The sequence below is a fragment of the Gymnoscopelus braueri genome (assembly GCF_963280865.1).
Source record: "Gymnoscopelus braueri genome assembly, chromosome: 9".
NCBI classification, from domain to species: domain Eukaryota; kingdom Metazoa; phylum Chordata; class Actinopteri; order Myctophiformes; family Myctophidae; genus Gymnoscopelus; species Gymnoscopelus braueri.
The window spans coordinates 7818147-7831136 of record NC_137610.1 but is presented as its reverse complement, the minus strand read 5'-3'; the positions used below and the strand labels follow the sequence as shown (position 1 = coordinate 7831136).

The 12990-nt window shown below is 43.6% G+C and overlaps 2 protein-coding genes across 3 annotated transcripts in view; both read right to left on the bottom strand.

Moving 5' to 3' along the window:
- Positions 1 to 3682, bottom strand: part of LOC308091329 (scavenger receptor cysteine-rich type 1 protein M130-like) — a 28231-nt gene extending 24549 nt beyond the window's left edge. For both annotated transcript variants that reach the window (XM_080436852.1, XM_080436854.1), the window contains exon 1: positions 3144 to 3682. In XM_080436852.1, the coding sequence (XP_080292978.1) occupies positions 3144 to 3189 (46 nt within the window). In that variant the 5' untranslated portion in view covers positions 3190 to 3682. The remainder of the gene's footprint in view (positions 1 to 3143) is intronic.
- pllp (plasmolipin) overlaps positions 1 to 12670 on the bottom strand; it is a 53875-nt gene extending 41205 nt beyond the window's left edge. The window contains exon 1 of the mRNA XM_080436856.1: positions 12044 to 12670. Within this exon, the coding sequence (XP_080292982.1) occupies positions 12044 to 12205 (162 nt within the window). The 5' untranslated portion in view covers positions 12206 to 12670. The remainder of the gene's footprint in view (positions 1 to 12043) is intronic.
- Between the last annotated feature and the right edge of the window lie 320 nt (positions 12671 to 12990).

Below are 12990 nucleotides of genomic sequence, written 5' to 3'. Positions count from 1 at the left end.
GTCACACGCATGTATCCGAATAAGTCAACCTATTTTGCCAATAGCCATCTCAAAAGTCCCGCTGCGTCATGGCTGTCCCCCCCGCCCCACCCCCACCACACACACACACACACACACGCACACACACAGGGAGAGAGAGGGAGGGTGGGAGAGAGACAACAGTCAGCCAAACAGCGACAGATAATTTTCGCTGACGGACTTTTCCTCCAAGGTGGAAAGACTGGTGATGCGAGGTTACTGACGGACAGACACAGACAGAGAGGGAGAGAGAGAGAGAGGAAGAGAGGGAGGGAGGGAAAGACAAAATAAGCGAGCCCTCGCTTATTTTTGCGCAGACGTAATTTCTTTGTCATTGTGGTGAATGTTTGCTGCTGATGTTTGTTGTGTGAAGCTTAATGTCAGAGTGTTTGTGTTGGAGCGCCTCAGTGCGGCTGCTGAGTTCATGTGCAACATCTTGCATGCGTGGCTGTGTTCACAGTTTTCCTTCGCCGTGTCTGTAGGTCACGGCCTGGAGACCCCAGGGTCTCCAGGGACCCCTAAGGGGGGGGGGGGAGGAGCGATCCTCTGGGTTTTTCTTTTTTACCACCTTTTATATCCCATGATTTTGTACCCCCAAACGACATTTTCTTTGGCGGGGTTAGGGGGGGGATACTAGAATTCTGCCCGCGTAGCGGGCAGAACTTCTAGTTACATTACATTACAGTCATTTAGCAGACGCTTTTATCCAAAGCGACTTACAATAAGTGCATTCAACATAGGTATAGGGAACTAAACTACTAATCACCAGAAGTCTTAAGTGCATTCTCTTCTAAAACAAGCAACTAAGAGTATACTATAGCGCTAAGGTAAAAAGTGCAATATATCAGCTACCTACTTTCTTAAACAGATGAGACAAATTGGAAAATCAAATGAGCAAGAGCTAAAACAAATAAGTGTATCGAATAAACAAGATCCAATAAAACAATAAAACAAGAGCTCGTACAACAAGTAGGAGAGGCGAAGAGGAAGGGTAGTGTTCCCTGAAGAGGTGGGTTTTCAGCCTGCGGCGAAAGATGGGCAGTGACTCTGCTGCCATGACATCAGTGGGAAGTTCATTCCACCACTGTGGGGCCAGAACAGAAAAAAAGCTGTGACCGTGTAGATCGGCCAGAAGGACCTCTGAGCGGCGGGCGGGGCAACCAGTCGCCCGGAGGCGGCAGACCGAAGTGGTCGGGCAGGGGTGTAAGCCTTGACCATAGCCTGGAGGTAAGAAAGAGCTGTTCCTTTCACTGCCCTATAGGCTAGCACCAGGGTTTTAAACTGGATGCGAGCCGCTACGGGGAGCCAGTCTATTCAATGCATAGAGACATTTAATGACAGACAGATATACACAATACTATGCAAAATCATCATAAAGACAGTTTGAAAACAGAAGAACAAAAATATGTAGGGGGGGGGGGGCTAGGCCTTGACTTTTACAGGGGCTGGTTTTGAATTGCGGCCACCTGTAGGTACTATTTTAGGGCGGTTTTGAAGGAGAGTAGGGTTTTACACTCCTTCACGGCTTTTGGTAGGGCATTCCACATCTTTGTGGCATAGCATAGCCGCCCCCGCTCTTAGCCCAACAATAGACAAAGACAAAAACAGAAGACAAATTTTGAGCTGTTGCTCATTTACATGTTGCTTTCATCCACTTTCAACCTGATGTGTGTTGGGTATGAAGCTGTCAGGCCTGCAGCAGCATACATACAGTAATATGTAGTGGTGGAAAAAGTACTCAAATGTTTTACTTAAGTAAAAGTATCAATACTGCAATGTAGAAGTAGGCTACTCTGTTGTAAAAGTCCGGAATTCAAAATTTACTTAAGTACAAAAGTATTGCTATGAAAATTTACTTAAAGTACCAAAAGTAAAAGTACTGCAATGTTTGAAAATAGCAGATCTACAAGCTCACAACGCATCGCGATGCGACGCGTTGTGAGCTTGTAGATCGGCTATTTTCAAACAGCCTAGGTACTGCATAAAATAGGGCTAAAGTGGTTAATGTATGTTTCATAATATCATATCTTAAAAGTAACTAGTAACTAAAGTTTTCAAATAATTGTAGTGGAGTAAAAGTACAATATTTGCCTCTGAGATGTAGTGGAGTAGAAGTACTGGAAATTGGGAATACTCAAGTAAAGTACAAATACCTCAAAATAGTACTTAAGTAAATGTACTTAGTTACTTTCCACCACTGGTAATATGAAACATTCATAAAGCCTCTTAGAAGAATCAATCTAGAGGCCAGTGGCAGGGCAGGCCGTCCAATCAGCCGGCCCATAGAGGCCAGTGGCAGGGCAGGCCGGCCAATCAGCCGGCCCCGGAGCCCCAGGCTGTGTGACTGAGGAACATAATGGCTCTGTGTGTCAGGGGGAGCTTTCAATCATGAGAGAGAGAGAGGGCCCTGCTGCGCTGCTCCGCCAGAGGACCCACTCTGTGTACAGCACCCAGGAGGAGAACACTATAGGGCCTGGGGCTGCAGCTCCGCGATAGGACCCACTGTGTATACAGCACCCAGGAGGAGGGCCAATGTTTCTCCCAGACAGTCTGGTGTCTGAGTGTTTAAGTAGTAACCACAAAGCACAGCAAATACTCTTGTTACAAGTAAAAGGTCCAAAAGTGATCAATTTGATATACTTAACACATTGAGTGCCAAACACGAGAATTCTTGAATTCCTAGGTCCCTGTAAAATGGAATGGACGGACCAAAAAACGTCTCTTCCGTCCTCTCCAATGATAGGATCTTGAGAAAAAGCTCCATATCTCCATAATCTTTTTACCGTGGTGAAAACGAGCCATTTTCGACGTTAGAAATGTTTGGTAATAATACATCTACATTTCTAAAGTAACTAGTAACAGAAATGAGCGTCGCGCCTGTCACAGACATGCGCAGAGCAAGTTCTGTCAGGGAACTCAGTGCAGTGAGCATGGCCTGCTATTGGACCACATCAGCTCCACGTACACATCCACTCATCCATTCACATTCATCTCATTCTCAGACCGCTCTATTTAAGCTGGAAGTCTGCGCTTCTCATCCTGCTTGCTTTAGCTGCACACTGCTGCTGTGCTGCTGCTCATTCATTTCAGTACTGTGCTAAATTGCTGCTCAGTAGCCTGCCTACCTGATGTGGGTCCGTTTCTTGCTGCTTCTTTTTGCGATGATGTCATCTCCAAGCGGTTTGCTTCTTACGGGCTCGGATATGGACGAAGCCGATATTCTGGCTGATCCCCTGGTCGATATAACACCAGTGGCTGTGACCATAGATATTAGAAACCTAGATACCTCATTGGCCTCTGCAGTTCATTGGGGCGACTTGTATCGCAATACACACGGCTCTTCCGCCCTGCACGGCTGCACCTGCCACTCAAAGTGACTACTGGCCAATCACAGCGCTCACAGCGCGTTGACTACTGGCCAATCACAGTGCGTCTTTTCCGGGACTTGTCTTGCAATGGTTCTCAACCAGTGGTCCGGGAACCACCAGTGGTCCTTGAGGGGGTTCCAGGTGGTACCCAGCTAAATGATGGAGAGTTGATAACCAAATGGACCCTTATATAGATCTTTAAATCTTGAGTATAACATTTCACACTGTCAAGAAGAGTCAAATTGTTAAACATCTACATTACTTACTAAACAAGTACACAATTAGAGAACGTAAATAATTGTTATTTTGACAACATCTAATCGAATGATAACATTCTAAGTTTTGGGTGTGAGAGGCTAAAGCTTATCAAACGGTGGTCCGTGACTCAAATGCTGAAAAAATAATGGACCTTGTCACCTTGATATGAAAAAGGTTGAAAACCACTGTTCTAATGCATTTACGTCCATTGAAGCAGACGGTCTCTCCACAATTAAAATCATCACAACTCCCTGAATTTTCAACCTATTTTCAAGCGGTAAAGTTTGTCACAAATGCGAGACATGGAGTTATGGATCCAGTAGGCGTAGGCCTATATTTGGTTACATCTAAATTGCATATTTTCATACCAAAATACTTTCAAGTAACAGTAATAGTCACAAAATATTTTTGTCTCCATTCACTGACAGACTACATGAAATATGCTGGCCACATTGCAGAATTGCCTTTATCTAACATCCTTCATGTTAGCTATTCAGGTCAGAACAGAGCTATCAACTTTGAAAGACTGAAATAATTGTTCATTTGAGAATTTTCTCTTCCAAAAACAGCAACTATAAATGAAAAGTCTGTGTTCCATATTTTAATGGCACTGAAAGTATAACATATAACACAAATACTCCAAGACAGCCAAAAGAATATCATTCCAAAGTCACAGAGCAGAATATCATAATGGCAATAAAGATAAAATAATACCAGAAGCATATCATTTTCTAGCCATGGTTCACGTGACGCTTGTATACGGGCTAATCATTTTCCACACGAAGCGACCATGTCTTATTTGAATTTCACAAATAGTGTGGAGTTTGCCAAGTTCCAACTAACTAGATGCTGCGCACAGCTGCTGCCTCTTAAAGGGTTAAAAGCTGGGTTACAAAATGACCCGCCCCCACCTGCCTCTGATTGGCCTACCGAACTTCCGCGTGTGTGACGCACACGGCAGCCCTGCAGAAGCAGGAAGCGCGCCCGAGATACAGACGCTTCAGAGCCGAATGAGGCGTCTACCTTTATATGTCTATGGCTGTGACTGCCATTCCAGCGACTGCAGGGGAAGAAGACAATCTTCAAGTCCGCCGGAGCTTCCGTATAACCCAGAAGCAGCTGTCAATACGGGACTGGCCAGTCAACAAAATTTTAGAAAATCTTTTTCTCCATGAGATTTCACCCCCCTTGGGGTTGTCACACATCGAGCTGTTTGACTTCTTCTTGTCTGTCATCGAAGAAGGCGAAGCCCGGTATGGCGATTCTACCGCACACAAAAAAGCTGCATCAAAAAGAAAGAACACCGCGACAAAGATTAAGACGAGACCAGATCAAGTTGAGACCGCGTCTACTGTTGTCCTAGTAACAGCAGATGTTGTCCACGGTGAAAGAACACGTAGCTGTCCTCGTCAATGCCTGTTGTTTTTTGTTTTCATATCACAATGTCAAAACATACCGATCTGATTCTTGTTTGGATGAAGAAACGTCAGACAGACGAACACTCACGTTGCGTTGGGCGCTGGCTCTCCGTTGGTTTTGTTGTTGTTGAGAAACAGGAAGACTCTTTCCTGTGTCAGTCTCTCTAACAATAGATTTAAACGTTTTATAAATGCTACTATTCGCCATTGGAGTCATTGTGTGTAAGGTACAATATCTATTCAGCCCATTTAAAGCGTGGAAATAAACGCATCAATGAATACATAAATAAATAAATAATTGTTTATCCCCTCGGGGATTCGAACCACTCCCAATGTCAGCATAAATTCACCAGACAGGTGCTTACACCAGTGAGCCATTCTTCTCACAACAATTGCGTACCGTTAACAACTCATACAGTATACAACCAGCCATTAAAAAAACAAAATAGACATGGTCGCCAGATCAACTTGAGACCTCAAGTCACCACACTGATTTTATTTTACTGGTCTCTAACACACGGCTGTTTAGTACAGATTTGTTTCTCAAATATCTCACCATGATCATCTATTATTCATTATGTTATAGGCTACTTAGAAATAGTAAATATGACGCATGATAGGTTAGATAAACTGTTCGTTTATGATCAATGGTAGGCCTAATGATCAATGGTTATTTATATTGACCAGATCTGTAGAGGGCGCAGGTGAGTAATTTAATACTCACCTGCAATACATATTTTATTTTCTGCACAAAAAGTGTATTATACAGAGAAGGTGGTGTGCTGAGATGTAACCCACCGTGGAGAATAGTTTTTCAGCAACACAAAACAGCCTTTGTTTCGATGAGTAGCAAAATCGTTTTCTTTAGTTTTACTACAGTTGGAGACCTCGCACGGTAGTGGAATTTGCAGTCAATGGGAGGAGCACCGCTCCTAACGGAGACCAGAGCTCTAAATGGACATGCCTTGAAATGCCATTTTCTGTGCAGCGACTGCAACTGTATCTTAAACATACTATTTCCAGGTGATTAGATTACATAAACATTAGCTTCAATAATTTGTAGGACATTTAAAATTGACTGGTCAATAATCACGTCACTGTAATGTGGGGTTTCAGACACTTTTGGCCATATTTTCTCTATAATTGGTCATGTTATAAACAGTTTATCTAACCTATATCATGCGTCATATTTACTATTTCTAAGTAGCCTATAACATAATGAATAATAGATGATCATGGTGAGATATTTTAGAAACAAATCTGTAGTAAACAGCCGTGTTGGAGACCAGTAAAATAAAATCAGTGTGGTGACTGAGGTCTCAAGTTAATCTGTGACCATGTCTGTTTTGTTTTTTAATGGCTGGTTGTATACTCTATGATTTGTTTATGGTACCTATTTGTTGTGAAAAGAATGGCGCACCGGAGTAAGCGCCTCTCTGGTGTATTTATGCTGACATTGGGAAGAGTTCGAATCCCAGGAGGGAATGAACATTTATTTATATATTTATTAATTCATTGATGCGTTTATTTGCACGCTTTGAATGGGCTGAATAGTGATTGTACCTTACACATGTTGACTCCGACTCCAATGGCAAATAGTTGCATTTATAAAACGTGTAAATCTATTGTTAGAGAGACTGACACAGGAAGTGGTTGTCTTCCTTTTCCTCAACAACAACAACAAAACCAACGGAGAGCCGTCCACAACGCAACGTGAGTGTTCGTCTGTCTGGCGTTTCTTCACCCAAACAAGAATCAGATCGGTATGTTTTGACATTGTGATATGAAAAAAAAACGGCATTGACGAGGACAGCTACGTGTTTTTTTCACCGGGGACAACATCTGCTGTTACTAGGACGACAGTAGACGCGGTCTCAACTTGATCTGGTCTCCTTACAATTTGAAACACCGGCCGCTGCCGCTACATCATCCAGATCAACCAAAAAATCAAGGAATCCCTCCTCCGCCTCTGCTATTCCACCAGGAGACGATCCAGTCCTGTCAGCTCTGCTAGACATTAAAGCATCCATCGGCCAGATGAACAACCGTATCACCACACTGGAAAATCCAGCAATAGCTTCCACGTCAGGCTCTGCGTCCAACTTTTTCAGTCACCTGCCGGCCGGGCCAGGTCCTGCTGCTGCTGCTACTCCTTCTGTCGCTGTACCGTTGTCTCTCACTACTACGACTCCTCCTCCTCCTCCTCCGACTCCTCCTCCTGCTCCTCTCCCAGACGTCCCGTCCAGGACAGTCATGTTCCCGCAAAGAACCCTGGGAACTGCAGTCCCAGCGATGGCTACAGGAGTTCCGTACATCTCTCCTGCTGCGGGTATATCCGCGAGCCTGCGCAGCCAAATTATAGCAGGTAACGATGTTAACCTTGTTAAAATTCTCTGTGCTGCTGACATGATTGACCAACGTCTAGTAGACTGCGGGGATTTCACTTTCTCTCTAAAAGAGAGCGACCCGCGCTTATTAAAAAGTCTGACGCTGGCAGAGTTTAACGTAGGTTATGGAGTCTTCAGAGATGTTTTGTGTGAAGAGTTTCCAGAGAGGAGAGTTGAATTGGACTGTTACCTGGCTATTATATCCGACCTGGCGCTGTCGTATGGCGGAACGCTCTTTTATGAGTATCATAAATCTTTCTCTAGCAAAGCGGCTATGTATTTGCAAAGGTTCAACACACGTCTCGATTGGGGCGTGTTGGACCTGGAACTATTCAGCAGGCACTTTACTGGTCACCGTTCCCTGTCTTGCTCCATTTGTGGTTCATTTACCCACTCTGCAAGCCTCTGTCCCAGGGCAGCGTTTAAAGCTTCTTACCCCAGCAAACCCGCGCCGTTCAGATCCAGTGGTGCTTTTGGTTCTGACAAAGAGGTGAAGCATCAAGTCGGTACTCCTGCTTGCATAAATTTCAATGAATCTGTTTGTTCGTACCCTAATTGTAAGTTTTTGCACATTTGCAGCATGTGCAACGACAGCCATCCAAGGGCTGTGTGCCCACGCCGGTCCCGCCCGGCGTTTTCGGGGAAGAGAAAATAAAACACCCATCAACCCCGATCAACGTGCCTGAACTCTCTCATTGTTTATCTAAACACCCAAACAGATGTTTCGTTAACTACCTCATCACTGGTTTAGTGCAGGGGTTTGTGGCAGGCCTCTGTTACTTGCCAAAAGTCTCTTTTGTGTGTAAAAATTTGCTTTCTGCACTCAGAGAACCAGCAGTAGTAGAGACTTTAATAGAGAAAGAGGTTAAGAAAGGGTTTGTGATTGGTCCGTTTACTAAAGCTCCATTTCCTATATTTAGGATCAGCCCAATTGGAGTTGCAACGCGTAAATATTCTGGCAAAAAGAGGCTAATTATTGACTTGTCAGCCCCTCACAATAATTCTAGTCATCCCAGTGTTAACAGTTTAATTCCACTTGAACAGTTTTCTTTATTTTACGCTACAGTTGATCACGCAATCAAATTCATCAAACAGGCAGGTAAAGGCGCTTGGTTAGGTAAGGCAGATATTTCAGACGCCTTTAAAGTCATGCCTCTTCATCCCTCCCAGTGGCATCTCTTTGGGATTAAATGGAAGTCCAAATTTTATTTTGCAGTCCGTTTAACTTTTGGATGTCGCAGTAGCCCCCGCATTTTTGACACGCTGTCCGAAGCACTATGCTGGATATTATTGAACACTTGCAAATTGCCTTTCGTGTTACATTTGCTAGACGATTTTCTGGTGGTTGATTTTCCCAACTCTGTTCCTGCTAAATGCATTGATGCCGTTAGAGGGCTTTTCAGTAAATTAAATGTGCCTCTCTCAGAGGAAAAAACGGTGGGGCCTGCTACTAACCTTGAGTTTCTTGGCATAGTGTTAGACAGCAATTTAATGCAAGCGTCTCTGCCTACAGAGAAACTCGATCGCATTCGAGAAATCATTTCTGCTTTCACAACTGCTGCTAAGGTTATTTCTAAACGCGAATTGCTTTCTTTGCTGGGCCACCTTAATTTTGCAATGCGCATTATTCCTCAGGGTCGCGCTTTTATTTCAAGACTTCTTGATCTGGCAAAATCTGTGCATGATTTGCATGATGAAATCACTCTAGACGAAGGATGCCGCTCAGATTTACGTTTCTGGTCACGGCTGCTAAATGATTGGAACGGCATTTCTTTTTTTTATAATGATTTGGTTGAAAATTCTGCCTCTTTAGCGTTCTACACGGACGCAGCTCCTTCGTGCGGTTTTGGGGGAGTGTACAGAGGGGAATGGTTTTCAGATAAATGGCCAGTAGAAATAATATCTTTACCAGCAGATGTGAAGTCTATTGCTTTATTTGAGATTTACCCTATAGCAGTGGCGTGCATTTTGTGGGGAAAATTCTGGAATAGGAAACGGATCACTGTGTTCTGTGACAATGAAGCTGTGGTCGGAATAATTAATAAAGGGCGCTCATCTGTTCCAGTTATTAATAGGGTAATCAGGCGTATAACTTGGACCTGTGTTATGGATAATTTCATTCTAAGGGCTGCTTTTATTCCAGGGTTTAACAACAACGTAGCTGATGCTTTGTCCCGTTCTAAATTACAGGAGTTTCATGCCCTATGCCCAGAGGCAATGCCGACGGGTTTGAAATGCCCAGCATTCAGTCAAACAGTGCTAGACTAAATTGTGTCTTGTCAACTTATTTAACTGCAGCAGCCAGTTATATGAGGTTAGGTCTGTCAAAATCGACATTAAAAGCCTATGACTCTGCATGGTCCTACTTTTCGTCTTTCTGTGCTGCTTTCTGTGTATCTCCTCTCCCCGTCAACATGTCTGTAGTATGCGCTTTTTTAGTGCACTGTTTTGAGTCTCGCAAAATTCAGCCTTCCTCCATCAAAGGCATTTTAGCAGGGATTCAGTTTCATCTCCGCTGCAGAGATCCTACAGTGAGTAGTTTACTCGGCAATCCGTCCGTCCGTCTCCTCCTTAATGGGTTTAAAAAACAAAACCCAAGAGTTAAAGATAAACGCCTTCCTATTACACTTTCAGTACTCCACACATTGGTGCTCAAACTCCGTCAAGGGTTTTTTGGTCCATACATAGATCTTTTGTTAGAATCAGTTTTTCTCACTGCTTTCTATGGGTTTCTGAGATGTGGTGAATTTTGCACGGCTACTTGTTCATTTAATCCCACGCATGATCTTTCCACATCTGACTTGATCTTTGATGCTCACTTTTTTACCATCAAATTAAAACACTCAAAAACTGACTATTCTGGCAAAGGCATATCTGTGGTAATAACAGAAACTAACACTGATCTTTGTCCTTTCTCTTCCATGTCACGCTATCTGCAATGCCGTTCACCTGCCAATGCCAACGAGCCACTGTTCATGACGGATTCTGGGAAAGCCATGTCTGGTCTTTGGTTCTGCAAAAAACTTCGACTTCTGTGTCAAGGCTGTGGGCTTCCTTCCGATCGCTACACATCTCACTCCTTCAGGATAGGAGCCGCTACCACAGCAGCATCAAAAGTGCCAGCTGCCACGCTCAAAGCTTTGGGCCGGTGGTCCTCTGCAGCCTATGAAAGTTATGTTAGGCTAAACACAAAGGACATTCTTCAGGCTCAAAAACTAATGAGTGAATAATGTTGTAGCTCGCTGCTTACTGCTAATTACCTTAATACTGCTGTTATGGGTATAATAAATACTCTTAAAGGTGTTGCTGCAATGCTTGTTAATTTATAAAGCAAAAGAAAAGAAAAGGAAAAGAAAAAGGAAAGAAAAAGAAAAAGGAAGAAAGCTGCTCCAGGTGGTGCATGGGTACTGATTACTGATTTCTTATTTAAGAGATAGAATGTCCTTTTCGATTCCTACTCGTGGTGCGGCACCCGTAAGGTGGACATCACTTTATGACACCGTTTAGGACACCTGAAGTTCAGGATCAGCAGGCGCTCTGCTGAACACATAGATTTTATCACATAATGCTAGTATGGCCAGTGTCTGATCCAAGAGAAGAACACAGCTGTGTTTCTGTCTCCAAGAATGGGGGGATATCGGCATGGTCTTCCTGTATCAGGAGACGGTAGGTGCTCTACTGACACATAGATTTTATCACATAATGCTAGTATGGCCAGTGTCTGATCCAAGAGAAGAACACAGCTGTGTTTCTGTCTCCAAGAATGGAGGGATATCGGCATGGTCTTCCTGTATCAGGAGACGGTAGAGGCTCTACTGTACACATAGCTTAAGGTTGGTGCTGAATGATCTGCTTTTTTGGGGGATTCTGACATTGCGCAGTTTACGCTGTTTTGGGGGATTCTGAGTCCCTATGGTTGGGAAATGCGCTTTATCAGAGTACCTAAAAGCAGATCCAATTCATCGCCAAACCATAATAAATATATTGCTCATAATAAATATATTGCTCATTTTATATTCAATAAATATATCTTATCCTTCATTATTTGTCTTTTCTATTTATGAGTTGTCCTGACAGAAATGAGCGTCGCGCCTGTCACAGACATGCGCAGAGCAAGTTCTGTCAGGGAACTCAGTGCAGTGAGCATGGCCTGCTATTGGACCACATCAGCTCCACGTACACATCCACTCATCCATTCACATTCATCTCATTCTCAGACCGCTCTATTTAAGCTGGAAGTCTGCGCTTCTCATCCTGCTTGCTTTAGCTGCACACTGCTGCTGTGCTGCTGCTCATTCATTTCAGTACTGTGCTAAATTGCTGCTCACCCTCCACCACCCCATGCTACCACCTGTTGTTTTGGATCTGCTGTTTATGTACTGGGGATTCTGAGTCCCTATGGTTGGGAAATGCGCTTTATCAGAGTACCTAAAAGCAGATCCAATTCATCGCCAAACCATAATAAATATATTGCTCATAATAAATATATTGCTCATTTTATATTCAATAAATATATCTTATCCTTCATTATTTGTCTTTTCTATTTATGAGTTGTCCTGACAGAACAGCAATATCTACAGTAAAAGCCACTCACTATTTCACTCATCATCAGAATGCCTGGTATACTCTTGATGAAAGACATGTCCATCATGGAGGTGACGTTGGAAGCCATCCCTCTGAGGTTGTTCCCTACCTGAGAGCCCTGGGACTGGGGGGAGCTGGTCTCTGTGGTCACCTTGTTTGGGAAGTCTGCCATGGCGTACTGCTGAAGGTTTCTCTGAACAAGACCCACCGAAGGCAAGCAAACCCCTTCTGGTTGTAATGGGGTTTGGCCAATTAAGTCAAGGACAGAACCGCCAGATTATATATGTGTTGAAATTGGCAGAAGCTTGGCTGCCTTTCGGTCTTCAAAGAAGCTGACTCAGTGCTTATAGTCAGTGTACAGGTGCTCCCTCTATGAAGCTCAGTATGCTTATTGTTAAATCGTTGGAATTGCTTGATGAATGAATGAATCCCTTGATAACCAATGAAGTCCTGAGATGAAGAAAACGAGTTACACAAATTTCCACAGCGCAATTATTTCCGGGGAACCTGGTAAAAAAAAAAGAAATCAAACCGTAGCCCAGCAAATCTTCACAGTAGTAGCCTACAACTTGCAGTATACAGTTCAATGTTGTTAGAAAGTAGCGTCCTGCAGATTTGTAAAGACTATAAAAAGGTCCTATAAACACAGAGAAGAGCTGTCCTCCAGGGAAGAACTCCAGGTCCAAATAATATACTGTAGCTAGCAGTCACATGCTCCACCTGAACAAACAGGTGTGTGATGGCGAGACTCTCTCTCTCTCCCTCACTCTCTTTATTTGAGGCACCTCCCATATGCCGCTTGAAGCTCCAGCCTCTCCCTTGAGTGACTCATTAATATAAAGAAACTCCAGGTTGAATACTGGGAGGAGGGAGGGAAGGAGGGAGGGAGAGGGAGAGAAAGGGAAAGGAAGGAAATTGCTCTGGATAATGGAGAGAGATGACAAGAAATAACAAGGG